Source organism: Meriones unguiculatus, chromosome 5, assembly GCF_030254825.1.
Source record: "Meriones unguiculatus strain TT.TT164.6M chromosome 5, Bangor_MerUng_6.1, whole genome shotgun sequence".
Classification (NCBI taxonomy): Eukaryota; Metazoa; Chordata; class Mammalia; order Rodentia; family Muridae; genus Meriones; species Meriones unguiculatus.
Genome location: NC_083353.1, coordinates 110,944,113 through 110,961,451, shown reverse-complemented (window position 1 = coordinate 110,961,451; position 17,339 = coordinate 110,944,113). Strand labels below are relative to the sequence as shown.

General features: G+C 37.3%; 1 protein-coding gene across 1 annotated transcript in view; it reads right to left on the bottom strand.

Moving 5' to 3' along the window:
* The window catches only part of Kdm5a (lysine demethylase 5A), an 85,600-nt gene that overhangs the window by 50,309 nt on the left and 17,952 nt on the right, over positions 1-17,339 (bottom strand). The window contains exons 7-12 of the mRNA XM_021632606.2: positions 15,688-15,779; positions 13,871-14,029; positions 11,084-11,203; positions 10,449-10,607; positions 6,929-7,110; positions 2,593-2,755 (exon numbers count right to left, since the gene is read on the bottom strand). Coding sequence (XP_021488281.1) covers positions 2,593-2,755; positions 6,929-7,110; positions 10,449-10,607; positions 11,084-11,203; positions 13,871-14,029; positions 15,688-15,779 — 875 coding nt within the window. The remainder of the gene's footprint in view (positions 1-2,592; positions 2,756-6,928; positions 7,111-10,448; positions 10,608-11,083; positions 11,204-13,870; positions 14,030-15,687; positions 15,780-17,339) is intronic.

Sequence of the window (17,339 nt, the reverse complement as noted above, 5' to 3'; positions counted from 1 at the left end):
TATAGCAAATTCAAAGCCAGCTGCTACCTGAAGGAAGACAACAAACCCAGTCTCAAAAAATTCACCAAAATCTGAGCTAAACGGAGATTACATAGTACATTTTTATGTTATTATCTTTTATGTTAAAAACTGGAGTGTGGTGGCATATGCCCTCGAACCTAGAACTCACAAAGCAGGATCAGGCAGTTATCTATGAATTTGAGACCATCCTGACAATATAGTGAGTTCCAGCCCAGGCAGAGCCACATACTTAAAACTCTATCTCCAATAAAAATGAGTACAAAAGTTAAAAAGATGAAAATGAAACATAAAAACCGAAATCTGCTGGACATGAACTCCCTGACTGGCAGGTACTACCATGTCCAGCTTAAATTTTTTCAATTAGGAGTGCATCCATTGAAGAATTTCCTAGATTACACTGGCCTGTGGAACAGACTGTCTGTATTAATGCAGGCATCAGTGGTGCTACCATCCCCTGGGAAGATGGTCCTAAACTATATAAAAAAGATAGCTGAGCATCTGCTTGTCTTAGCCAGCAACAGGCATCTTCCACGGTTTCTATGAGTTCCTCGGCCAGAGGTAATGCTATGTTGGAAGAACCATGCAGGCCTGTTTTCAACTATCTGCCTTGTTTTCCCTCAATGATAGAATATGTATAATCTGTCATTTTAAGTTGAAATAAACCCTTTCTTTAACTTGTTTTGGTCAGTGTTACACTACAACAGAATGAAACTAGAACAGTTATCATTTTAAAGAACTAGTTAAATAAGAAGAATACAGAACATACAATCTGGGAGTCACTGAGGTAATTCAGTAGGGTAGAGGCCCTTGCTACAATGCCTGATGACCTGAATTCAATCTCCAGGATCCACATGGTGGAATTAGAGAACTGACTTCTACAGGTCTCCAAACTAACACATGTACCATGGCACAACAGGGCTGGAGAGCTGGCTCAGCTGTTAAAGGATAGGCTCCCAACCAAAAACACAAACTAAGAACTTGCAATTAAAAACAACAAAGTTTAAAAAGAGGCTGGAGAGCTGGCTTAGCAGTAAAGAGCATTAACTGCTCTTCTAGAAGACCCAGGTCAGTTTCCAACACCCACATGGCAGCTGACAACAAGCTATAATATCTATTCCAGGGCATCCATTGTCTTCTTTTGGCCTCTCTGAAGGCACCAGAAACATAGCAGACACATACACATGAAAGTAAAACACTCATACAAATAAAATAAACCTTAAAAACAAATTCCCAAAGGGTGGGTGGTGGCACACGCTTTTAGTCCCAACCTTTAATCCCAGCACTAGGGAGGCAGAGGCAAGTGGATCTCTTTCAAGGTTAGCCTGGTCTACAGAATGAGTTCCATGACAGCCAGGGCCATACTGAAAAACCCTGTCTCAAAAAACCAAAACAAATAAGAAAATGAATAAATTTCCAAGGGCTAGGGAGATGGCTCATCCATTAAGAGAATTCATTGCTCTTGCACAGGATCCAGGTTTGATTCCCAGCACCCACATTGTGGTTCACAACCATCATCACCTCAATTTCCAAGGGATCTAAAGCCCTCTTCTGACTTTCTCAGACACCAGGCATATATGTGATGCACATTCATACTTGTAGGCAAAACATTCATACACATAAAATAAATAAATCCTAATTTTTTTGGGGAAAAAAAATCCCAAACATTTAGAAAATACATAGCACACATTTAAGTAATGTGTGAAATTAAATTTGTTTTCTGTTTTGTTTTTGAGGTAAGATTTCTTCACTGTGTAGCAGCTCTAGCTGCCTGGAATTCACTCTGTAGACCAGGCTAGCCTCAAACTCACAGAGATCTAGCTGTCTCTGCTTGCCCAATGCGGGGATTAAGGGTGTGCACCACCATCACCTGGCAAAACTGAATGTCTTAATGAAAACAAAAATGTTTTTTAAATTGTAAAAATGACCATACATGACATTTAAAAGAACTATTCTTAAAGTCAAAAAGAGTCAAGCATGGTGGTATACACTTCTAATGCCAGCACTTGGGAGACAAAGCAGGTGGATCTCTTTGAGTTACAGTCCAGTCCAGCCTGGTCCACACTTGCTGTGTAGACCACAGAACAGTTACCTGGTAACTCCATTTAGAAAACAAACAACAAAAGTTTAAAAAGAAAGAAAGAAAAAAAATGATTTTTATTGAATAAAGAAGGCTATTCAAACATAAAATACGTCTCATACTTCAAAGCATCCCTTTTTATTCAGATTAAAGTTCTATTCAAGAGTGGGCCCAGTAGGGCACACCTCTAATCCCAGTACTCAGAGAGGCAGAGGCAGGTGGATCTCTGTAAGTTTGAGGCTGGCCTAATCTATGAAGAGAACCCAGGACAGTCAAGGTTACACAGAGAGACCCTGTCTTTAAAAAAAAAAAAAAAAAATCAGGAAAAAAAAAGTTTTATTCAAAGTATAAATTCTAATTTGGCTGTACTACAGGGCCTTTCACATATAGTTATAACTACCCTTTCCAAAACAAAACAAAACTTCTTGTGACTGTATCTAATCAAAAGTTAGAAACTCTTTGAAAATGCTAAAGGAAGACACAAGAAGACTCACAGGCACACCATGCTCCATGAGCACATTTGGGTTCATGATGGTTACTAACTGATGTAGGAGATCAGGCTGTGATTCAAATAACTCAGGGGCCAGCTCCCTCATCACCTCCTCCAGTTGTTCTGCAGCATGAGATGGTACACCATACCATGTCTTTGGCTCGCCCCTAGCAAAAGAAATAACTGTTTAGCTAGGCAGAACATGGTACCAATGAAGCCAGGGTCTTTCACTCAAATCCAGTAAATTATAATTAACCATGTCATAGGTTAATGGCCATAGGTTATATGCCCAGAATCCTGGCAACCATCCCATAAATCTATGCTACTATTAATACAATAAATAATGCAAGAATATATGGACATGTAAGATACACTCGGCTGCCACTGGGAAAATAATGAGAATTATATGAATAGCAGAGCAGTAAAAGTACCTTTCAAACAATGTATTACATGGAAGTCACTGTTCAAAAGGATATGGACACACTGCCTTCATTCTCAGGAACAGACTTTCCAATTACCATCACAATGGTTAAAGCAAAGTGCAAATGATCTTCAGAATACATATAAATTACTTCATTAAGTTTAATTTTCCTATTCATGCAAATAAGCTATTACTACAAACTACTCAAACTTTAAACATGCTTGTCTATAGAAAGACCAAAAACCAGCCTACATTAATCTAGTATATTTTAATGAATTAACAGTTCATTAAGCATACTAAATATATACTTAGGAAATAGTGCTGGCTCGTAATCTAACACAGGCTAGAGTAATTACTAAAGAGAAAACATAGTTGGAAAAATGCCTACACAAGATGAACCAATGGTCAAGACTGTGGTACATTTTCTTGATTGATGATTAATGTAGGAGGGTCCAGCTCACCATGGGCAATGCTACGTTACCCATAGGCTAGTAGTCTATAGGTGCTATAAGAAAGCAGGCTGAGGAAGCCAAGAAGAGTAAGCCAAAAGGAGTACTCCTCTATGATGTCTGAGTCAGTTCCTGCCTCTAGGTTTCTGCCCTGACTTCCCTGGATGACTGAATATAAGCTGTAAGATCAAATAAATCCTTTCCTGCTCCATTTGCTTTGGGATCATGGTGTTTTATCAGCCCAAGACAGGTATTAATTCAATTAATCAAGCTATTTACAAAATAGGTTCCTAATTCTCATAATTCATAAGCCTCTACATAAGAGCTATTCCTTGTTCCCTATAGGATTCACTGCAGAGCTAAGATGGCTCAGCAGTTAAGAGAGTTTGCTGTTCCTGCAAGGATATCCAGGTTCAGTTCCCAACACCTATACAGGGCAGCTCACAACTGTCTCCAACTCCAATTCCAGAGGATCTAATGTCCTCTTCTGGTCTCTACAGGCACCTGTAATCATGTGGTGTGTATGCACACGCACAAACACACACACACATGCGTATGAGGGGGTCTCATATACATACACATAAAATAAAACTTTAAACAGTATTTTAAAAAGTATATTTTGTTTGTGCTAGTAAATCAAATAGCTCCTAATCACATATGACCATAAAGCACTTGAAATGTGGCTATTCCAACTAAGATAGTAAAATTTCAATTTCACTTACTCTTAACTAGTATGTAAAAAAAGGCAACCCAGTAAATCAGTATTAATATTAGAGGAGGAACTTGCTAAGTGAAATCTTCAAGTGAGTGTCAAAACAAACAAACAAACAAAAAACCAGCAAATGAATTTATTTACTACATGTACACATTAGGCATTTCTAGAGGAAATGTTAACTTCTTCAAGCTTCAAATAACAAATCAAATCTTTCAGCTATTAAGTTAAAATATCCCATTTTACCTGTCAAGATATTTCAAAACTAGGGAAATGGAGATGTCTTGGTGGCTAAGACCACTTACTGCTCTTTCGGGACCCAGGTTCAGTTCTTAGCACCCACCTAGCAGCTCACAAATACGCAAAAGTCCTGGTTGCCCTTTTGACTTCCAACGGTACACATGCACATACACTCAGACACATACAAATACATGCACAAAATATCAATAAATAATTTAAAATTATCTATCAAAATCTGGCTAGGGACATACCTCAGAACTTCAATGCTAACATGAACAAGGTCTTTTAATCCCTAACATGCAAAATAAAAGTCATCATTAATTATTTTCTCACATACTACACAAGGATCATTTAATTTGAAACTTGGGCCTGAAAAGATGGCTCAGTGGTTAAGATCACTGGCCGCTCTTTCAGAGTATCTTGAGTTCAATTCACTGAACCTACGTGGCTCCTCAGAACTGTCTGTAACTCTAGTTCCAGAAAATCTGGTGCCTTCTTCTGGCCTTTGTGGCACAGCATATATGTAGTCCATAGACATACATGCAGGTAAAACACCCATACACATTAAATACAAATTAACAACAACAACAACAACAAAATCTCAAAACACAAACCAAAAAACCTGCTCTAAGCTCTGGTAATTTACACGTATTTTCAAAAAGAGGTTGGTGGTCTGAGACAACTCCCCTCCCTTCCTGAATACACTACTCTGCTTTTATGTAAAAAATATTTTTGAAGTCTCCCTAATACATCAGCTAATATTATTACATCTTAAAAATAAAAGACCAGGCCTAGCTTGGTGAACACGCCTATAAGTCTAGCACCCTGGAAGTACTAGACTCAGGAGATCTAACAGCTCAAGGTGAGCTTCACAAAAGTTTGAGGCTAGCTAATCCCAAAAAAGTTAAAAATTAAACAATGGTTAAAAACAAACAAACAAACAAACAAACAAAACCAGGGTGGAGCTGGAGAGCTAGCTCAGAGGTTACAAACACTGGCTGCATTTCCAAAGGTCCTGAGTTCAATTCCCATCAACCATATGGTAGCTCATGAGCATCTATGAGATCTGGTACCCTCTTCTGTGTGTATACAGACAGAACACTGTATACATAAAACAAAAAACAAACACAAACACATGCTGGAAAAGATGTGGAGAAAGGGGAACCCTCCTTCATTGTTGGTAGGAATGTAAACTTGTATAACCACTTTGGAAATCAATCTGGCATTTTCTCAGAAAATTAGGAATAGTGCTTCCTCAAGACCCAGCTATACCACTCCTATGCATATATCCAAAATATGCTCAAATATACAAGAACATTTGCTCAAACATGTTTGTAGCAGCTTTATTCTTAATAGTCAGAATCTAGAAACAACCCAGATGTCCCTCAATGGAGGGATGAATGCAGAAATTGTGGTACATTTATACAATGGAATACTACTCAGCAATTAAAAACAAGGAAATCATGAAATCTGCAGGCAAATGGTGGGAACTAGGAAAGATCATCCTGAGATATTCCAGAAGCAGAAAGACACACAGAGTATATACTCACTTATGAATGGATATTAGACATATAATATAGGATAAACATACTAAAACCTGTACACCTAAAGAAGATAAGCAAGAAGGAGGACCCTGGATAAGATGATCAGTCCTCCTTCAGAAAGGCAAACGGGATAGACATTGAAAGAGGGAGAAAACAGGGAACAGGACAAGAGCTTACCACAGAGGGCCTCTGAAAGACTCTACCAAGCAGGGTATCAAAGCAGCAGCTGAGACTCATAGCCACACTGTGGGAAGAGTGCAGGGAATCTTACAAAAGAAGGGGGAAAGACCCTAGGGGACAGGAACAACAGAACCAAAAAATCTAGGCACAGGGGTCTTTTCTGAGACTGATATTACAACGAAGGACCATGCATGGAGATAACCTAGAACCCCTGCACAGGTGTAGCCCACGGCAGCTCAGGCAGCTCAGTCTCCAAGTGGGTTCCCCAGTAAGGGGAAAAGGGGATACCTCTGACATGAACTCAATGGCAGACTCTTTGATCATCTCCCCCTGAGAAGGAAAACAGTCTTAACAGGCCACAGAGGAAGACAATGCAGCCAGTCCTGATGAGACCTGATAGGCTAGGGTCAGATGGATGGGGAGGAAGACCTCTCCTATCAGTGGACTTGGGCAGGGGCATGGGAGGAGAAGAGAGAGAAAGGGTAGGATTAGGAAGGGATGAGGGAGGGAGCTACAGTTGGGATACAGAGTGAACACATTGTTATAATTACAAAAATAAAATTTAAAAACGAACCCAACATACACACATACATACACACACACACACACATACACACACACTCTCTCTCTCTCTCTCTCTCTCTCGCTCTCTCCCCCAAGGCTAAGGATATACTTCATTGATAGATCAAGTACCTGGCACATGTGAGTCCCTGAATTTAATTCTTAATATCACTCTCTGACTCCTCACCAAAATGAAACCCAAAGTACATAAGCTGTAACAAGATTGGACATACCAATGCAAGTAGTTAATGGAATAACTCCAATGATCTTCAATATGCCAGCAAAAAGAAGAAAAACACATCCCCACATAGAGCCATGGCACCTTCATACCAGAAATGTCCACATTAATATGTGCAAGAACAGACTGCTCCAGAACTGGCATGTTATTCAAATTCCAACCAGAGAGCGCATACTCCTATAAAATAAGAAAAAAAGTTAAACAGAAAGTAAGAGTTACAACTACTAAACAACAACAACAAAAAATCTTAAAAGACTCTAAAAACACAAATACTTCATAATACATACTATCATCCGGTGCATATATTCTCTGCTTTTGTAACCTACAGTTAATCTACTAATCTACGGTACCTACAACAGATTAGATAAATATCTGGTATCTAAACGTCTTTTCTAGGTTCTAATGACATATGAGCAAAGTTATGGCAAAAATGTGTGAGTACTTTTGCAGATTGTTTTTATGTATTTCTATTGTACCCACAGCATAACTTCCCAAAATGATCATTACAGTATATAGTGACAGCACAGTACTAGACACTGACAAAATATATAATTCTGAATTTATAGCACTATTTTGGTTTGGTATAAAGCAGAAAGTAATTATGTCACCTCCCTTCACCAGAAAGACATCAGGAAAAACTGGATAAAATTTAATTTAAGATTAACAAAGAAACTTATTTCATAGATGAACTTGAAAAACATGAAAATTCCTAGTTTCTAGAGACAGAAATGAAGCAAACACAGAATATAAAAGGTATTATCAGGGTTGGTACAAGCATCTCTATGGTTGAAGAAAATGCCTTGTGTTTCAGTATTTATCACTCTTACACAGTGTAGTTCTCAAACTGGGTACCAGAGGATCCACAAAATCTAAATATTTTCATAATGATTCCAACACATCATCTTTTTCACTTTGCACAACTATGAAATTAATAGAGGAAACACTGACAGCAAGACACACTGAATAGTGGAATAAAACCTGTATCAGAAAGTTGGTTAGCGGCTAAATATGGTAGGGGATACCTTTAATCCCAGCACTCGGGAGGCAGAGGCAGGCAAATCACTGTTGAGTTCAACGCTAGCCTGGTGAACACAGCAAGACCCACCAGGACAGCCAGGACCACATAGTGACCCTGTCTCAAAAAACAAAAAGGTGATGACTGAACACGGGAGGTACAGAGACATAGATTCATTATTTCGTTTTTTTAAGTTTCTAACTGTGAGAACAAAAACTCTGAACTGAGTACAGTGGTACATGCCTATAATCCAAAAACTGAGGAAGTTGACAAAAAAGGATCACAAGTTCAAGGCCAACCTAAATTGTATAGTGTAACCCTGCCTCAACCAAAAACAGAACCAAACCCCTGAAGTAAAAGGGTAAATTATCCATCCAGATTTGACCAGAAAAAGTGTAAACTGTAAGACAGACATCAGGGGTGTGTGTGTGTGTGTGTGTGTGTGTGTGTGTGTAGTTATATATATAATATATATCTATATCTCTATATATACCAACATAAAGACCAGCACGTGTGGTGGCACATGCCTATAATTCCAGCAAACAGGAAGCACAGGCAGAATGATTCGCTAATAACTTCCACATGGTGGGTTTTAAGTCATCCAGGAGTACATAGAAACTCTAGCTCCAAAAAGAATTTTAAATGAAAATTGAGAAAAATATGGAAACTACAAAAGTATACTTAAGAATCAAAGGGGACAGAATATGAAAGTCCTACATATGTTTAATTAAGAAGGAATCTCAGGCTGGAGAGATGGCTCAAAGGTTAAGAGCAGTGGATGCTCTTACAGAGGTCCTGAGTTCAATTCTCAGAAACTACATGGTGGCTCACAACCATCTATAATGTGGTCCTGAGTTCAATTCCCAGCATTGTGGCTTACAACCATCTATAATGTGATCTGATGCCATCTTCTGGCATACACAAATACAACATTCACATACATAAATTAAAAAAAAAAGAGGTACTTGTTAAAGCTGGAGCTCACGGATTTGCCTACTGTCTCCAGACAACAAGCCCAGGACTGTGCTGCCTCCACAAGTGCTGGAATTACAGTTGAACCATTTTCCCAGTCCTACATTACTTGCTTCTAATTGAAGGCAATATGCTTAAATTATTACCAACAATAAAGAAAAGGAGAGAATGACCAATAAAAAGGAAAAAGAAATGATCAACTCAACTAACCTTTATGAATCTTTATACGGCAAAAATCTAAAAAAATATGCTAGTTAAAAGCATACATGAAATTCTACCTAGCCAGCTCTTCCAGAAAACTTAATTTATAAATCACCAATAAAACTATCCAACAGAAAACAAAAACAAAGGTGTCACCTTTTTTTTTTTTAAATAAAATGGTGTCTCACTCTATTGCCAAGGCCAGATACAAACCTGTAGATACAGGCAATTCTCTTTGCTCAACCTTTACAGGTTCCCAACAAGTACCCAATTACATACATCAAACTTAATAGCTTTTTATTTATGTATGTGTGCCTGCATGTATACATGTGTGTACCCCAGAGGGCAGAGGAGAATGTTAGATCTCTGGAACAAGTATTCTTAAACAGTGAGCCACCTAACCAGCCCACTTTCTAGATTGTGGAACATAAAGAGCTAGGCAAACACTTTGAACTAGAGCCAGTGAGATGGCTGGGTGAGTGAAGGTACCTGCTGCTAAACTTGGCAACGTAAGTTAGATCCCAAGACTCACACTATAGAAAGAGAGAACAGACTCTCATAAATTGTCCTTTGAATACCCCAAATGATCCTCCAAGTAAGTGACACACACACACACATAAAATAAAATAAAATAAAATAAAATAAAATAAAATAAAATAAAATTGCGTGTGTGTGTTTTTTGGGGGGATGGGCTAAAGAGATAGCTCAGTGGTTAAGAGCACTGTCTGCTCTTCCAAAGGACCTGGGTTCAATTCCCAGCAACTACATGGCAGTCCCCAACTGTCTGTAATGCCAATTCCAAGGGATCTGATATCTTCACACTAATGTACATAAAAAGAAAATTAAATATATTATGTTTTAAAATGTGGGGTTTTTTGATTTGGTTTGCTTTTCCTGGAACTCATATAGATCAGGCTGACCTGAGAAGCATCTGTCTGCCTCTGCCTCCCAAGTGTAATGAATTTTTTTGAAAACAACTTTTAGAATGGATTAAAATTTTAACTAAATTAACTTTAAAATCCAGAAATAAACTAATTCTTAAAAATATTTTGAATTATGTTTTGTCATGACAATCTCAGTATCCAGCTCAAGATGAACTACGTGTAACTGTCCTAACTCAGTTTCTAAAGCCTTGGGATTATAGACATGTATAATCCTACCCACAGCCAGTTGAAAAGTCATTATTTATAAAATTAAAGATTATTTATGTTATCTAAGTCATACCTATGTCATATTTTACACTGACATTGTCCCTTAGTATTAGAGAAAGAAAGTTTTTTATGAAAATGCAACAGCAGCTTCATAGTTTACAGAACAGTATACACACCTCTTCTTCTGGTAGCATTTTTTTCTGGCCATCCTTTATAGGAAATCCACTTCCAAAATCTTTTGAAGAGATATCAGCTCCATACTCTACGATAACATCTTCTTCAATACTACTTACTAGCCGCCAGAACTCTTTTTCTACTAGTTCTGTAGGAACCATCTATTTAAAAAACAAAACAAACAAAAAAACCCAAACAAATATAATTAACTCACTGTAACTATGATCCCCTTAAGACATAATATACAGACCATTTCCTATGGCAGAATCAATTCCTATATCTCTCCACTGAGAGTAGGGAAAAGCAAAGATAACTAAAATTTAAACCTTATGCTTTTCATTTTAGTTTTGGTGGTGGTCGCCTTTGATTCCCAGCACCAGGAAGCAGAGGCAGGTGGATCTCTGTGAGTTCCAGGACAATGTGATCTACACAGTGAGTTCCAGGCCAGCCAAAGCTACACAGTGAGACTGCATTTCAACAACAAAAAACAAACAGGAGTGAATTTTATAGGTCCCAAGTTTTAAGATTTAGTATTCTCTAACCTTTTTCATATTGTTCCTGATTTCCACAAAACTTGACAGGGGAAAAAAAAATGCTTTGTTTCTCACTAAACCACCCCTAAACAACAGGTACTTACATGGACTGGCATATTGAAATAATCAGACTTAAAATTATCTGCCATCTCGCCAAAGCTTTGAAGTGTATATTCTCTTATAGCTTGCTCGAATCCAAAGGCTTCTCTAGGTTTGTTACATTCCTAGGGAGAAAAAGATATCTGGGGTTAAATTCACTAAAACTAAAAGCATTAAACATCTCAGATACTGAGACATGAATGGTAGCTTAACAGAATAATGCCACCAGGCCTTGGTTCGATATTCAGCCATATAACAAAATAAATGTCTCAAATATGGCTTTTCTTGATCATTTCTCTAGCTGAAACAAACCTCATCATCCTTACACAGCAAAGCAAGTATCAGATATTTGTAACACATTAATTACTTGAAACCAGAATCTCAATTGCATGTTCACTCTTCCAAGGTAATGAGACTGCTTCAGGTACTGTATAGTATCAATGCCACCAAGACAAGCCCCAAGAAAATAAATAGTAACTTGGAATCAAATACAAGGATGCTGACATCCTTAGCATCCATGAAATAAATAAATACTCAGAGAGGAAAGAAAGGCTTGTGTTATAAAATATCTATGGAAGTGTTAGGCTGGCAGAATGGTTTCTTTACACTACTTGTCACCAGAAATTTAAATACTTCTAAGTCTTTTAACTGTAAACAAGTAGGAATTACAAGGCAAAGCCTCTGACTGCATCTAGATATTCTAAATATTCCTTCTCTTCAGAGAGTTATCATGGCATTTTATTAAAATAAATACACAGATAAGGTATTTCCTAAGAACATTATTATCTTTCAGGAAGGCCAGGCATAATGGTGCATATCTCTGTAATTCCAGCACTCAAGCAGAAGGAGCAAAAGGATAGTAAGTTCCAAGTCAGCCAGGGCTATCTAGAAGATCTTGTCAAGAAAAAAGGAGACAGAATGAAGACAGTAAAAGATTCAAAACAAAAGTACAATCAAGTCATATTTGCACAGCTAAAAAACATGTTTATTTTTAATACAGATAAATCTCAGATTTTAGAGCTTCATGTCTATCTAACTCAAATTTAAAAAAAGCATCCATAGGGACTGGCGAAAGAGCTCAGCTGTTAAGAGCACTAACTGCTCTTCCAGTGGATCTGTGTTTATTTCCCAAAACCTACATGGTGGCTCACAACCATGTGTAACTCCAGTTCCAGGGGACATATGATGGTCTGAAATGTTCCCCATACTCTCAAGTATTTGAATGCTTAGTCCCTAGTTGGTGGGGCTGTTTGGGAAGGCTCAGAAAGTCAGGCTTTCTTGGAAGATATGTGTCACTGGAAGCAGCTTTTAGAGTTTAATCATTTGTGTTGTCTAGTTCATTCTATTTTTCTAAAGCTTGTAGTTCAAAGTGTGAATACTGAGCTTTCTGCTCCTGTAGCCACGCATGCTGCCTTGCTGTGTATCTCTCTGCCATGACAGACTCTTATCCATCTGGAACCGTATCTCTAAAGTAAAGTTTCCTCTACAAACTCCCTTTGCCATCCATGTTTTACCACAGCAATAGAAAAATAACTAATACTGGATGTAAAGCCCTCTTCTGGCCTCCACAGGCATCAAGCATGTATGTGGTACAAAGATATAAATGCAAGCAAAACACTCACACACATAAAGAAAAGGAAAACATTTATAAGGATGAAGAAAGAGGGTTCCATTGAGTTCAAAGACAAAATGAGATACAGCATTAAGACCTTATCTCAAAATAAATAAATAAATATAGTCCTGTTTTCCAAAATGATTCTTTCCAAAAGCCCAACTATGTACAAAGCTTTGTATACCAGACCACCTACTTTCACAGAAGCTGGGTATAATTTCAGTAATGCGGGGCTTATTTATAATTTCTGGATATTCTTGCATTTCTTATTTGTGGTTTTGTTAATAAATCCACAGATTTTGATAATCACTTTTTAAGTATCTGCTAATCCTTGATTCAGAGATTGGCTGTCTTCTGAAAGTAATTACTATGTCAGAGATTACTTAAATGTAATACTAATCATTGTTTAGGAAATAACTACCATACATCTAAAGACTGAATAACTTCAAGTAAACCAAGGGATTTGGTATTTTGTAATTTTTTTTCTTTTTCTTCTTTTGTTTTTTTTCCTTCGTTTTCTTGAGACAGAGTTTCTCTGTGAAGCCCTGGCTATCTTGGAACTCACTCTATAGACCAGGCTGGCCTCAAACTCTCAGAGATGTGCCTGCCTCTGCCTCCTGAGTTTAAGATTAAAGGCATGTGCCACTACTGCCCAGTGGTCCTTTGTAATTTAATTTAAAAAATTTTATGTGTATGGGTATTTTGCTTACATGTATGTCTGTATACCAAATGCATGCCTAGTACCCAAGAAAAGAGTATAGGAGTTTCTAGAATTTGAGTTACAGATAGTTGACAGCTACCATGTGAATGTTGGGAATCAAACCTGGGTCCTCAGGAAAAGCAGCAAGTACTCCAATTCTGTAAAATGTTTTTTATAGTCTTTCATAGTTCTATTTATATTTTATTTTAAATTGTCACCACTTATATAATGAAATAACTTACAACTGCAAAAGTCTCATTCAACTAAAACAAAATTATCTAACCAATAGTCAGAGAAGGAAAAAAAACAACCTGCTGCAAATGCGGTTATTATAAATCCACTCAAAATAACTTTTTAAAATCCTGAAGATTTTTAAACAATTATAAAAAAGACTGGGACAAGCCTTTGGGCATGTGTTTATATTGCATGCATGGATTACCGTCTTCAGTTTTAAATGGATCCATAAGGTTAAGTTTGTACCTCAGCAACACATTTAGGACACCTCCAGTCTCCTTTGGGCACATCAGGTAGTGGTGGAAGTAGACAAAAAGTATGATAGCTGTCATCACATCCATCACACAAAAGTAACTTATCCTCATTGTTTCCCCGACCACAAAACATACAAACATAGAGATCAACCTATGAAAATAAATAAAAATAAGTATGTTTTTTATAGTATAGAGTACTATATTTTTCCCATTAACTACTCCTTAAAATAAATAAAACCATGTACACTAATAATGAAACATAGCTTAATCCTAAAGAAATCTATTTCAAACAATTCTCCCCAGAACTTCTAGAAGCAATCAGCAAAAATATTATAAGGTATCAGAATCAAAAAGCACTATAATCAAGGAAACAGAAAAGTGAATTTATACTTCAAGAATTTCATTCATTCCACATGTAAATATTATGATACAGAATAAATATTGAAAACTGCATATTAAATAACACTCCTCAATGTTAAGGATTTTTGGAGGGAGATGGAGAGACGGCCCAGTGGTTAAGAGCTCTTCCAGAGGACCCAGATTAATTCCTAGAACCCACATGGCAGCTCACAACTGTCTGTAAGCCCAGTTCCAGGAGATCCAACACCCTTATACAAAAACACTAATATACATGAAATAAAAATAAAAAAAATTTAAATCCTTGAAGTCTGCGGGTGTTTAGTTCTAGGATCCAACTACCAGGGCTCATCCCAGTAGATACCAAAACCCATGGGTGCTTAGAGTGCTTATATAAAATAAAATGGTGCAATACTTGTCTGTGTCCTATACATACACCCCTCAGAGTAAGTCATCTACAGACTACTTATACTATATAAATGCTTTAGAAACTGCCACACTATCATGTTTAGGAAATAATACTAAGAAAACAATTATTTTATGGTGGGCTTGCTGATGCATGCCTGTAACCCCACCACAAGAGGTTAAATTAGCTCATGTCTAAGGCCACTTAGGCTTCACCCTGTGAGGACAGCCTGGGCAACATGGCCAGAACCTGTACTCACCCTGAGTTCTGGGCCAGCCTGGCCTACAAAGACAGAACCTGTTCCTTCCTTTCTTTCTTTTTTTCTTTTTAAAGACAAAAGGGGTGGGCCCGGCGGTGTACACCTTTAGTCCTAGCACATGGGGAGGAAGAGGCAGGCAGATATCTGTGATTTCGAGGCCAGCCTGGCCTAAAGAGCAAGTTACAGGCCAGAGAAAGCTACACAGAGAAACTGTCTCAAAAAACCAAAAATGAAGAAAAACAAAGCTTCTTACTGCTCGGCACAAAAACGATATAGTTTTTAAAATGTGTATGGGTTTTTAATTTTTTTACTATATACCACATGCATCCCTGGTGCTCTCAGAAGGCAAAGGCCAGAGAGGGCATCAGATCTGTAACTAGAATTACAGATAACTGTGAGCTGCTAGATAAATTCTGAGAGTCAAACTCAGATCTTCTGGAAAAGCACCCAGTGCGTTTAACCACTGAACATCTCTCCAGCTCTAGAAACAATTTTAAAAAAAAAGCTTTCAGTCTCTATTTGGTTGAACCAATGGAGGCAGAACCTGAGGATATAAAGGGCTAACTATACAGATTCATTCTCACTTTTCTAACTAGTTACCCACAAGCATATGACTTAGGGGAATGTACAGAGGATAAAGCAAAGTTAATATTACATAAGCTAAAGCAACAACTTGAGCTTTTCCACCATGTCTTCTAATCAAATAAACTAACTGAATACCATATATTAACACACAACAGAATAAAAAATAAATCCTTTCCCTCCTGACAAAACCCAAAGCACTTACAAAGTTAACAGAGAGAGTTCCTTTCCGTTGTCTCATTTGCATGTTAAGTGAGTCTGACCTGTTGGTAACTTTTCGTCTTCGGGTGACCTCATCTTGAAATAAAAAGTTATATAATAAAAATAAAAACTGAAGTTGAGCACTTACTATGGACCACAAACTATTTAAAATTATTTAAATTAGATAACGTCTTACAACACTATGAGGTAGACTGCTACTGTCTGCAGCTGAAGATAAAGAACCTAAGGTACAGAGAAATTAGATAACTTGTTTGAGATCATCTAGACAGAATATAGCAAATTTGGGGTTCTAATCTAGACAAATCCAGGAGTTAAAATCTTCAATGACTGCCTACATGCAGTGCTTACTGTGTACTGTCTTTATGTATACTTCAGAGGAGCTCTCAAGATGATCATAGCTTTTTCTTTATGATGACTGCCAGGCAAAACAATAATTATAAGAATGGCATAAGGTCAGGAATGGTTGTAAATGCCTTTAATCCCAGTACTCAAGAGGAAAGGCAGGCAGATTTATACAAGTTTGAAGCCAGAATAGTCTACACAGCAAGTTCTAGGACAGCCAAGGTGAGACCACGGCACAAAAAAACAAGAGTCAACAGGGGCTGGAGAGATTGCTCAGAGGTTAAGAGCAATGGCTGCTTTTCCAAAGGTCCTGAGTTCAATTCCCAGCAACCACGTGGTGGCTCACAACCATCTATAAGGAAATCTGGTGCCCTCTTCTGGTATATGTGCAGACAGACCACTGTATACATAATAAATAAATAAATCTTGAAAAAACAAAAACAAACAAACAAACAAACAAAAAAGAGTCGCCAGGCATAGTGGTACATACCTGTAATCTAAAACTTGTTAGGTAATACAGGAGAATTGTCAAAAATAAAGAAAAGTAACCTTTTTTTCTTTTTTGGAAAAAGGGTCTCACAATGTCTGAAGTACTTAATTCTTAAAAACATAATTTTATAAAGCATGTCTGGTAAGTATTATCACACCAATTTATGCTGTTCTTTTTCATTTTTGTGATACTAGATGAATTTTGTATATGGTAGGCAAATATTCTACCACTGAGCTGTATCTCAGTGGTAGATATCGTTAATGCTATTTTGTCTCTCCAAACTGCCTGGATTGTAGTCCAGCCAGGCCTCAGCCTATATTCTGTCTCAATCTTCTGAGAAGCTGGAATTACAACAAACATATATCCCCTGGCCTGGACATTCCCAAAGTTTTGAGAGTGAAACAGTATTACCGGGTCCCTTACAGTTCAACCCACAACCCCCATTATATTAATTACCCATCTCATAAATGCAGGGTAATGTGTGACTTTAATAGTTTATTAAATTATTAGTCAAATACATCCAGCCTGTTCTTCACCAAAGTAAGTTTTTAAATTAACATGTATATAAGAATAGTGCAACAAGATTTTTGCAACAGCAATTCTACTCACAAAATTTTCTAATATGATACTAAATTAGGCTCCTTAAAGAAAATTTATTTCAATGTTATAACATAGAGGACAAATTATTTAAAAAATTAAAATGATAGTCAGAATTTAAAGTTCTAATCTCTTCTCTGTATGTTTTCATGTCACAGCCTAAGAATCCCTTTAATTTAATAGTAACAACTTAGAACACTATGTTG